This window comes from Xenopus laevis, chromosome 9_10S (genome assembly GCF_017654675.1).
Source record: "Xenopus laevis strain J_2021 chromosome 9_10S, Xenopus_laevis_v10.1, whole genome shotgun sequence".
NCBI lineage: Eukaryota > Metazoa > Chordata > Amphibia > Anura > Pipidae > Xenopus > Xenopus laevis.
In genome coordinates, this window is record NC_054388.1 from 10,451,395 (window position 1) to 10,464,137 (window position 12,743).

The 12,743-nt window shown below is 41.3% G+C and overlaps 1 protein-coding gene across 1 annotated transcript; it reads right to left on the minus strand.

The window, feature by feature from the left end:
- Positions 1 to 1,709: 1,709 nt before the first annotated feature.
- sall4.S (spalt-like transcription factor 4 S homeolog) lies at positions 1,710 to 12,294 on the minus strand. The gene is given in 4 exon segments (NM_001172066.1): positions 1,710 to 2,129; positions 2,273 to 2,565; positions 4,131 to 6,545; positions 12,237 to 12,294. Coding segments are annotated over 4 exon segments (3,186 nt in total).
- Positions 12,295 to 12,743: the final 449 nt, after the last annotated feature.

A 12,743-nucleotide genomic window follows, 5' to 3' on the forward strand; every position in this document is an offset into this window, starting at 1 on the left:
AAAATACCTGCCAGGTGGCAACCCTACCTGGAAGATCTATAAAGAAGCAGATCTTTGGTGATTTGGACCAAATCTGATCTAGTTATTTGGCCTCAGGCCAACATCTGCCGGAACACAGGGGCCTATGGAGACCTAAAAAAGGTTCTACCAAGATGATGAATGTTAAAACCAGCTTGAGGGATCTGGCCAGTGACATATCTGGATTGTCCTATTCATAGCACAGCTTGGTGTAGAGTAGCAGAGTCAGCAGCTAATTGGCCAGCTTTAGTTCGTATTTACACAAGCAGTTGCCGAGTTAGATATATTTTTTTTGCTTTCATATTTTTCATCTTGTCCAAAGCCACAACAAAATCTGACCCACACTGAATGTATAAAACAAGCCTTGTCACTATTTCAACCACTAAATTATGCCCTAACTTGCTTATAGCTTACCTAAACTAAAAGGTTTAGGTAAGCTATAAGCTTACCCAAATTGTGTACAAAAACAACTCGTGTCAATACAAATCAATTTACAATGGAATCAGAGGAAAGTAAATTGTGAGAAAGTCATCCCAAAAATTTATTCTCTGAAGCAAAAAAAACTCATCCCCCCCCTCCCAACACTTAATACATTCAGTAGATTCTCAAAAAAAAAAAAAAAAAAAATTTACAGGTTCCTAAAAAAGGCATACATTCACATTGCAGAAACGTGGCATCGGAACGCCGTATTTCTTCCGACATTTTACACTGTAAACAGGAAAAAATTTGTTCAAAGATTCCAATTCCATCAAGAAAGGCACAAAATGGCAACATGAAGCAATTACTTTAGGTGCAACTACAAGATATATACATTTTTTGGTAGATCTGCAATTTGGTTAAGAAATGTGAGGTTTTTTTTGGCCTTTCATAATTTACAACTCATATTTCAAATGCAAAAAAAAAGTACTTTGCCCTGTTTTATATACAAGAAAAGAAATATGTCCCACACAGTAGTCGAAGACTTGTAACTTCATCCAATAAGAAAATAAAAACAGTGCTCTAGTCCTTCCAGTACCAGTTTACAGTAGAATTTTTATGGAAGAGGAAAAAAAAAAAAAAAAAAAGTGTAAGAAAAAGTTATGAGGTAGATAAATTCACTAGGTTTTCCTGAAATGACATTGCCCCGTGTGATTACGGTCAGGTTTGAAAACCAGGATATAACTTAATACTGCTTAGTTTCCAAGTGACAGCGAAGCAACAGTCTTCATTTAACAAATGTCTTAATGCAAAGAACAGCAGAAATGGGGAATAGGCAGAATATGAAAAAAAATAAAATAAATAAGTCACAAAGCCACCATGTTTCTTCAGTTATTCTGACACTGCCAGATAAATACTGAATGTCAGGAGTATAAAATGAGAAATGCGGTGACCAAGGGATAAAAAAAAAAAAAAAAAAAAAAATGTACATTCAAATAGTTCTGACGCAACTGCAGACAGTTTTACGAAGTAAACATTTGACCTTTAGAAACACGATGCCACAATTTTTTCAGCCACATTTGCGATTTTTTTTTAATTTTATTGTCCAGTATGGCCTGTGTCATCACTGAGAATTTTCACGTTTTGTTTTAGAAGTTGCGATTGTTTTCGGAGCAGAAATATATATTAAAAAAACAAGACTGCTGAAAAACAATTCATGACCGCCAACAGCAAAACAATAGTTGTCCATAATGCATTAGCTTTTCTGCTCTATTTTAGTTCACAGCAATATTTTCCTCCATAAAGTGTGGAAACTGGTGTTTTGGTACACTCTCCACTGTGGAATCCCCAATTTCTGTCATAGTTTGGCCAACACCTGCCGGGGAAATGTCGATATTGGCGACGGTAGCCGTGCTGAGAACAGGAGCACCGTCATTGCTAATTGTCAGCGTAGGGACGGCACTGTTCTGTATAACAGAGATCTCATTAGTCTTCAAAGCCAAGCCATTACTAAGCGCTGTGGCGTATTGGTTCCACATGGCGGGGTCAATGCTGACTGAAGAAGGCACAATGAATTTTGGAAAAATCTCAGCTACTTTCTTGGCATCTGTTCCCAATGCAGGAATTTGGCCATCCAAAGATAGTCTTCTTCCTCGACGAGCAGAATTATTCCACATGTGGGTTCCAACATGGACCTTTAAAAAGATAAAGAGCATTAGTTGGTCCACAAGTCTACAAATCTATTTCCATGACCATATCAAGGCACAGGAAACCCATATAAAAAGTCATATTAAGTATTGTTTCTATGGTTTACTGGTCTGACACTGGAAACACTTACCTTAAGGTTCCCCTTTGTGGTGAATGCTCTCCCACAAATTGTACAAGCAAACGGCTTCTCCCCGGTGTGTGTCCTTTCATGGATCTGTAAGGCACTTGCAGAGGAAAAGTTCTTCCCGCACATGGTGCAAATATGCTGCTTTGCAGATCGTCGCTGAGGTACAATAAGAGGGTTCAGTCCTGGAGATAAGTTTGGAGGTCCAAGATACTGGGTTGCACCTGCCATGCGGTCAGAGGATACTTCCATTTTAATGAGTGCTGGTGGGGCACCTACATACAGATTAGGTAACCTGCCTGTGTAAGACATAAAGTTAGAATTGAGGCTAAGTAGTAACCCAGCCAGAGCAAGTAAAGGCACCCAAACTGAGGGGATAGATATATTATGTAACTAGAGCAGGAGTCCCCAACCTGTGAGCCACATTCAAATGTAAAAAAAAAGTTGGAGAGCTAAAAGGTCCCAGGAGTAACAAATATGGCTTGTGATTGGCTATTGGTAGTCTATGTGGACTGGCAGTACACATGGTTTTTATGCAACTAAAGCTTGCCTCCAAGCCAGGAATTCAAAAAGTACCTGCATTGAGGCTACTGGGAGCAACAGCCAAAGTGTGAGAGCAACACATTGCTCACAAGCCACTGGTTGGAGACCACTGAACTAGAGTAACAAGTAGGAGAGCATGTACAGCAGAATAAACTGCTGTTTACACCAAGCCCAATGGTTTGCATCAGGTGTGGTAACCTTCATCAACCATTCAGATGTTTTGTTGACTGGTAAAAGCTACCTGCTGAATTGGTAACCAAACTTGAGGCAAACGCTGCAACCTATTGTGTAACTGTGGCTGTTTGTAAATTAAAAACAGGTTCAGGGAACTGGTTTCCATTTCAAATATATAATCCAACCTCTTAAATGCACCATACTCTCTCTAAACGATATGTTCAGGTGGAGAAACCATACTTGAGTGCTATTGGCTAGCACCATTGAAAGCCAATGAGGATAATGGAATAAAAGGTCTGGTTTGAAGGCAGTAGCTATCTTCACTCAGCATTTACTGGTCAGGCAGTTTCTATGTGTTACTAGGCCTTGACAACCTGCCTTTTTTATTACATCACCCTGGAAATGCCTTATAAAACATACTGCTCCAGAAAACTCTCATTACACTACCTACTCAATTACCTTTACCCACAAATGCTCATGCTCTTCTTCCCATGCAGTTATACCATGCTGCACCTGTATCAAGGCTTACAGTCACAGCTAGCTAAAGTTATTAAGGGTTATTGCCACCACAATGGCTACTAGTTAGTGGAACAGATATTGGCCAAGTCAGAGTATCTGACTCCCCTATTCATTAAGTATTTCCCCCCCCCCTTATAGATCTGACATTCAGACCACCTTATACAATATAGTATGACGCAGACTAATAATCCAATATCACGACAACAGTAGGATTTTTAATAAACTAATTTAAAGCTAAAAATAAAAAAATTATTTTGCTTCCTAAAAAACCTGAAACCAGTACAAGTCTCATTTTTTCTGCCAACTTACATTTATGGCAAAACTATAGGCGATAAATGTCAATCACCTGAAAGCATCTACTGCACTCCAAATGAAGTATTGGCAAGTGAGCATTTTGTCCCTATGCATATCAATCTAAACAATACCTGGGCAACAACGTGCCCAAAAGCACAGTTTGCCAATGCCCTTTAGACTTTGTTTCCATGCCAAGCACCAGGGACTAGTTCCACCCATTATACCCTTTATCTCCTGTGAACACCCAAAGATTCCTTAGCCCTTCTGAGAAGTGAATATATGGGTTGAACTATTTTTGTTCTCATGCAATTAAAAGCAAACATGAGTTATTTACCGAATTCTCCATTCTGATGTAAACCTGGTTCTTCCTTGATCTTCCGGGCAAACCCACCATTCGTCAGATCCAAGGCACCATCCCCATCAGGATTAAGGGAGCCATTCTGAGAATGCTCATCCTTCGACAGCATTCCTAGGTCATCAAGTCCATTATAGGAAGGAGGTGACTTGGACGCATTGCTGTCAGACTGGCTATTGGTTGGTGAAAAAGTCCTGGCCTCAGATTGTGTGGGACTTTTGCCAGTGGGATATTCTTGATCCCATACAGAGGAGGAATCATTAGTCAATCCATCACTTTCCAAAGAGCCATTCTCACTTGATTTCACACTGTTTTGCCTTTGTAAGTTTAATGCCGATGGCAAAGTAACCGGCTTATCCTGGCCTGTTCCAGTAGAGAACTGCATAGCAGGAGATTCTGCTCGGGTCTCACTGTGTGGGGTTGGTGGCTTAGAGCCTGATGCATTTTCTGCCAACTCATCATCTTCCATATCGATATCATCAAGGTTCTCATCAGTGAAACTGTTGTTCAACTCTCCATTCTTCTCATCCATCATAGAGTCAATGTCATCACTGGCTTCTTCTGACACAGGAGTGTTTGGGATCTTCCCTCCCATATGCATTCGGATATGTTGCTGCAGCACTACAGCATTTGTAAACTTCTTCTGGCAAATTGGGCAAGAATGTTGCAATTTCAAAGGTGTGTTGGCCCTGTGAACACCATAGTGGGTTTTGAGGTTACTCTTGGTTGAGAAAGCTCTTCCACAGATCTTGCATTTGAATGGTCTTTCACCGGTATGAGTGCGGTAATGCATTTTTAAGGAACTAGGACAACTTAGCACTCTGTGACATATCAAGCATTCATTGGTTTCGGATCCGTTCTTGTCCAAGTTCTCCACCAGCTGTTGAAGTTTAGTCGTTTCTGACCCTTGCTCACTTGATCTGCTCACAGGGGGAGAATTTAAACTCTGGTCTATACCAGACTCTTGAACAACAGCTCCAGAGGAAACAGACTCTCCTTCACTACCTGGAGATGGCCTGGACTGCATATTGAGTGGAAAAGCACCTAGAACACTTTCTGTAAGGCCCGAGAGGTTGGTCGCGCTGGGAAGGCCTGTCAGACCAGATTTTGTATCCGCAATGAGGTTAGACTCATCAAGTGGAACAGACATACCATATGGAATTCCACTTGTAGTAGGAACATTGTCCAAATGCTCTGGGACAGGGTAAGGATTCATTTTGATGTGTGGATATTTATCTTTATGACGCTGGAAGTGCACCTTCAGGTTTCCTTTTGTTGTAAACCTGTTCCCACATATGTTACATTTGTAGGGTCTTTCCCCTGTATGGGAACGTAGATGGATTTGTAAAGCGCTATCATTGCCGAAGACTTTGCCACAGAACTTACACTTATGCCTGAATAACTGGTCCTCGTTCCCAGGCTTGGCCTCAGGAGTGGTCACGGTTGGGAACTTTACCTTGAGCTTTTTCGAAGGATCCAGAGCATTGATAGGATTCTGGAAAATGATAGTGCCTGGGGAATGAGGTAAGGCAGGGTTGGGAAACCTTCCAACAGCATTTGTGAGCCCCAAGTTAGGCTCTTGCTTTAAGAGAGATGTGGTGAGGGCAAGAGGTACAGTACCAGCAGTAGGCATGGCCACATTGGAATGAGGTAACTTGCTCTGTTTTAAAGACTCAAGTGAAAGACTTTGTGTCCCAGCTTTCTGTCCAATTAAAGCAACAGCTGCAGAAAGTTGCTGAGATAAGTGTGCACCAAGAGCCTTAAGCGGATCTGTGGCAGCAGCAATAGAGGGATGCAAGGAGTTTGGGGCCATCATGGCAATCTGGATACGAATTTGCTCCGTTAGCTGAATCTGTTGCAATTGTTGCTGCTGCAAGCACACTAGTTGTTCAAGGATGATTGGTATGGCATTGGGGTTAGTTGCCGATGTCGCAACCCCATCTGAAGCATGTTGATTAACAGCCACTTTAGTACTATTGATGGTCTGTAAAGTCACATTAGTGTTGGACAGATTCGTTTTTGGCACATAGCCAAGGCCATTAGTCTTAGAATTGGATTGAGGAACAGTTTTATTAGAGTCCACTTTCTCTTCCATCTTTTCAGGAGACACGGAGGATCTCTTTGGCTGAACACTGTCTACAGCTGGCACCTCTGAAGGCTCTGCCGCGGCACCTTCGGGAGACTCCTCTGTGTAGCCATCGTGGGACATCGCTCCTTCGCCGTCATTCATAATGAGGACAGTGGGAGTTTTAGTGCAACTCTTTTTGTGTTCAAGAAGATCAGAAAGCTCAAAGAACTCCGCACAACATTTTTCACAGATGTGGGTCTCTTCCATTCTGCATCTTTTCACAGCCCTTTCTCCATCCACACTGCTTGGGCAATCCTTCTGTTCAGCTGTAAAGAAAAAAAAAAAAAATTGACAAGTTAACTAGATGTTCCCGACTGCTAGAAGATCCTAGAGCTCATTTATGAACATAAATAGCACAAGAACAGTTACCATTATTTGGTCTTAATCCATCGCAGTTTTTAGGATGCTGCATCATATACACTGCCTCAAGTCAGATATTTAGCCAGCCCCCAGTGCCTTCCAGACAAGTCGAGCATAACAAGCGTTAAAGCTCAATAGGAGGCTATAAAATGTATATATTTATAAAATATTTAAGTGATGAAATAGGAATTTACAATGGAATAAAACACACAGGGATGTGGGGAAGACGTTTCTTTTAGATAATGCTAAAAAAATAAAATCCAAAGGCAGGAGAACACTGTACATGGGTGCATCTCCACTTCTGAATGTCAGGAATGTTATCTCACAGAATCTATTTATCCAATAAGTTAGGAGAATGCAGTAATGACAGCAGGGGTTTAGATTAAATCACTAACAAATGGATTTGGGAGGGGGATGCAAGCCTATTGTCACATATGTTAATGGCCTTAAAGTGATTGAGACGCTGCTATGCCAATCGTGAGTAGCCGAGCCCCAACTTTTTGGAAAATAGAAAGAGGGGCAAAAAGATTTGCTGCAAAGAGCGTGGCAATTTTTTTTAACCACACCATTTTATGGCCACTCCCCCTAAATACCACATCCATTTTACAAAATTTGGCAGGTTATGGGAAGTTTGAACACATTTCTGGGAGCTTTGGGGTCAGGTTTTATGTATTATTATAGTTTTGCTAATGAAGGTGAGTTGCCCTTTAGGGCAGAGATGCCTCTTCTTCAGGGTGACTAAACTCCCCGAACTGCCTCCCGTCGGCTATAATTCTAAATCTCCTGTGGGATGGTACTCTAAGCGCTTCGTTTTCCGAAGTTGCCTCGTAAGGCAACTACGGGCGGCTTCGGAAAACGAAGTGCACCGATTGCCATTTACATTTTAGCCAACGGAAGGCATTTCGGGGAGTTAAGTCGCCCCGAACAAGAGGCGATTTGTCGTTGGGTGAGTAATCTCCCCGAATCTGAGCATGTGTTTCTGCCCTTATGCTGCAAGTCACAGTTTCCCCAAGGACATTTCAGTAACCATCCGGGACTGCGGGTTGAGCTGTCAAAATTGGGATGTCCACGAAAAACAGGACAGTTGGGAGGTATGCTAAATGATGGGTATAACTCCCAGCAGCCAGTGCCGAGTTTGCTTTTAGTGAAACACTGATCTTTCAGTCTCTGAAAATGAGAAATATCAGATCGCTTTTACCCAACTCCCTGAGCAGATGCGTGAGGCTATCTATACTCCGCTACAGTCAGTTCATTTTCTGATTCATTCATCCTGTGTAAGATCTTGGCACATGTAGCAGTGAGGGTCCAAAAAAAAAAAAAAAAAATTAACAAAACCCTGATCTTTCCAGCAGCAAAGATCAACATGCCCTGCTGCCCAATGCCATTACACTCACTAAACTGGAATATATTCTATGCAAATCCTTCTCTGAACAGAAGACAGCACTGGAGGTAGGGAAACGCAACAAATGGTATATTTATTAAGAGAAAAAAAAAAAAAAATTGTTCCCATATTCTATTAAAGACCCCACATGGCTCTGCACCACCTGCCCATATCAATTACTCATTTTGCATTGAGTCTCCCCAACAGATCGGAGATGCACAAAATAGTCACCATCAGCCGCATCACAGACAAGACACAATCCCTGCCAAGGTCAGTCCTAACAGTAAACTTGACACTAACCTGCCACCCACACAAATGAGCCAGAGGTTATACCAGCAGGCCCAGCAGCACCTTACATTACACAAAAGGACAACAACAAAAGCCAATTTGGCCTTGCCTAACCCTTCACCTATGACAGATAAGGACTGTGTGGTTAACCTAGTCACCACAAGCCAAATCCCAACGGACGCTTGGCTAAAGAAAAACCCACCAGCTGTTTTCAACCCAAGGAAACCTCCATGTGTAGATGCCCAACCTCCAGCCAACACCCACACAAAATGAAACAAGACAAGAAAGGGTGAATTATAAAATCCCTCAAAAACGAGTGATCTCTTCTTCAATATATATTTATAAAGTTATACACACTTAAAATAATTTGTTTATACTTTTTTAAAAAATACATTTATAAATTTAAACACATTTACCACCACTAATAATGGAGTGTCACTCACATCAAGTTCCTGACTGCTGTTTTGCAGCCATCTGGCCCCCCCCAAGTGCCTTACTGACAGCCCCCGACCCCTGCGGTGATGAATTAGCTTTGTTAACAGCCCTGCCAGGAATTTGTTTTGTTGCAGGCCACTTAATGAAAATAAAAAAAATTGTTTATGCCTCTACTCAGGAGTTGCATTGCAAGTGTGCAGAAGGTCGCAAAAAGGTTTTTTTTTTTATTTTATTGTAAAACTTAAGAAATAAAAAATTTGGAGCAAAATAAGGAGAATAAAATAAGTTTAGTTAATAAAGGACTCGGGGGGAGGGGGAAATAGACGCAGGCCCCATTATTGCAAGCTATGAAGACTATAGACTGTCCAACCATTTATTAAACGACAACCATTCATTAGTAAGAAATCCTTTACTGCTTCCCAAAATCCTACAGCTCTCTCCAGTTTAAATTATGAACCAGCTAGTGTCTTTAAGAGCACAAGGTAGGACAGATGTCGTATTTCAATCTGAACTGCTATGTTTGTAGCCCCACAGCAAATTCATTTTAGCCCCCCCCCCCAACACATCCAGAGGTCGTCCTTTTTTACCAATATATGTTCAAACTGCTAATTAGGGCCTCATGGGGCCCCCTATACTCCTGGGGCCCCCTGCAGCTGCAGGGTCCGATTCCCCTGTTAAGCCCCTCTGCTTGCAAATACCCAACTGTACATAATAAACCTGAAACATGTTAAGTGTAAATCACAATAAGTTTGTATGTTCTTTATGTTCCCAGGTCAGACTCTATAACCAAGCATAGTGGGGAAACAAACATATTTAATGGTCTAGTAACACTAAATGGAAGACTTTGAGAGATTAACCTTGGAGATTAACAGGGGGCAATCCCTGTATCTGATGATAAACAGAGGCACTGGTGACCTCTTTGTTCATATGATAATTTTCAATATGTAGCTTTGTACCTTGCAACTCCCCCACCTGCTGGTTTCCTGGATTGTTAATTAGTCACCAAGTATGTTCCGAGACAACAAAAATAAAATTGCATTGTTAGAAAGGGGAGGGAGTGACACAGAATTTCTAATTAGATTTGTAAATAAGAGCGCAGAGCAAAAGAATTAAAATTTAAAATGTAAAAAAATAAAAATGTATATCTATCTATATATAAAGTTCAAGAGGACCCGCACTCCTTGGTTAGTGAACCAAAAATGTCTTTATTTTTCAAACTTGTGCATCATACATACATACTATAATAACTATAGTTATATCTAATGAGTTTATAAAGGGAAAAAAAATTAAATTAAAAAAATTTCAGTGTATTGTGATAGGACACATTTGTACTTCGCAGTGAGCAGGTCATTCCAGAAGGTGGCGCAAGTGTATAAGGTCACAGCTAAAAATCACACCTACTGTTAATATCAAATTGATCAGTGATGGAAGAGGTGGGTGGGGGAGATATAGCAACACGTTTAAATACAAAGGTTCCAAAAAAAAAGTTGCTACTATAATGCCTTGTGGCCATGAAATCCTGGGGGAGATTAATAGATTCTGCAGGGATGTTTGGAAATAATAGGAATAGTTATGCAAGAACTGACTCCAGAGCTGCTCATATTGTTTGCTAATTACACAAGAGCTTAGAAACAAGTTTTTCAACAGCAGTGTCCCAAAAAAAAAAAAAAAAAAATTTTAAAAAGGGGGACATATATAATTCATGGGGGGTGGTCTGTTCAACTACAAAAAAAAAAAAAAAAAAAAAAAAAAAGCATGCTGTTCAGATTTACATTTGGGAACAGCATCCACCCCCCTCCTAACAGGCCTGCTCCCCCTCCCTTTTCCAAACCACCATATGCACAAAGGAAAACAGTCATGCATTAAACATGGCATTTATAGCCTGCTGGTCAGCGTATTTCTGAAGTTAATAGTAACTGACCCTAAAAAGAAAAAATAGGCTGATTTGAAGTCCAGATAAAAAACATGTGCCTACAGTTAGGGAAACAGCCAATGCCATGTCTTGCCAGCAGTTGGCTGCACCCACAATACAAGTTGTACCTGATTAATATTAAAATGTCCTTTATGATTTAAATGTATTATTTATCCCCACAATATTAAAGTGTAACACGCACCATAAAATACATATACACAAATAAATCTTGTAGGTATATTATACAGATGAATAAGAGTAATAGCAAGGGCAGTGTCCCCTTTGAGATTATAAAATATTACATTATCTAGATTTTATCTCAGGTATAAATTGCATAACCGGAATATACACAGATACGATATAGAAGTGTTCATGTACCCCCTTGTGCCATTTAGATATCCAGAATAAAGAGCAGGTAGAAACAAAGGTCCTAGAGCAGGGGCGTAACTACAGAGGTACCTGGAGGTATAGGGGCCCCGTGATGCCCTAAATCAGAGGTCCCCAACCTTTTTTTACCCATGAGCCACATGTTGAGGAGCAACGTAAGCATGGAAAAGTCCCTAGGGGTGCCAAATAAGGGCTGTGATTGGCTATTTGGTAGCCCCTATGTGGACAAGAGGCTCTACTTGGCAGTCTACTTACTTAGTTTTTATCCAATTCAAAATTGCCTGGAATTCAAAAATAAGCACCTGCTTTGAGGCCACTGGGAGCAACATCCAAGGGGGTTGGAGAGCAACATGTTACTCACGAGCTACTGGTTGGGGATCACTGCCCTAAATAATGAGCAATTTCAACATATATTGGTAAAACAGGACAACCTCTGGTTATGTTGGAGGTAGGGTTGCCATCTGGCCAGTAAAAATGATGGTTGATCCCAATGTTAATAGGGAAAAATTATAAATATACAGGAAGGCAATACCTGGAAAAGTTGGCAACCCTAACCCATAATATTAGAGAATATATGAAGTATTGCCTACCCAGACCCCAAGATCGGACACAGAAGCTGCTGTTGGTGGTGGTTCCCTCTGACCCAGGCGCACAAGGAAGGATATTTTGGGAAGTGGGAAATTAAGATGGGAAATGCCCAAGAAGAAGAGAATGAGGGATGGAAGAGAGGGTGGGGGTTGTGAGAGGGGAGGGGTTGAGGGGTCACCCCCTATTTTCTTCCTTTCACTACTTAATTAGAACACCCAGAAATTAGCAGAGCACCACCAAAGAAGGGTAAAAATAAATAAAATAGATTACAGCCACAGGTGCTGCCAATAAAAACCATAGGTTTGGGCAATATACAACAGAATTGCTTCTATATAATAATAATAATAATAATAATAATAATAATAATAATAATAATAATAATAAAAAGTTGTGTCCCGGTATAGAGGGGAAAGTGCAAGCAAAAGAGGATCTACAGCTGGGGGAGTCCTAGCGCTGCAGGCTGAGAGCGAACACAATACAGCCCTGGACTCTAACACCTTTAGCCGGTGGGTCAGATCGGAAGGGAATCGAGCGCAGCGCAGACCCACGCGCCTCTCAGGTTTAAATGCCTCGAGAAATCGCGCAGAGAAGCAAAGTGCGACTCACCAGACGCGTCCTCTTCGGAGTTGAGGTGCTGGGGGTTCGGCTGCTTTCTCCTCGACATGGTCCGACCATCAGCAGCTCAATAAATGCCAATTATTCCCTTTCTCCACCACCAAAAATAATTCCAAGAGTTGAGGAATTGAAGAAACCCCCTCCCATCCCCTTTCAAGCGTCAATGCGCATGTCCGACTAATTATGATTATCACTAATGCATTGCCATTTATCATGAGACCCTGACAGCTGATTGGACTGAGGCCAAAAAAACTCACAGATTATTCAAATAAGCGCCTATTGATCAGGAGGTGGGGAGGAGTGCGGCGCTCTGATCTCTGGGAAATGTAGTCCCCCTCCTCCTCCTCCTCTCTGCAGCTGTGGCCACTGTGCTGATGAATGTATTAAACGCCCAACAAAAAATGAAGTTTTTGTGAGTCACAGCCCCTGCCCCCCATGGCCAACGAAAAGTGCTTTTTTTTTTTTTTTTATTCCATGTAAACACAATAGGGGGAGATT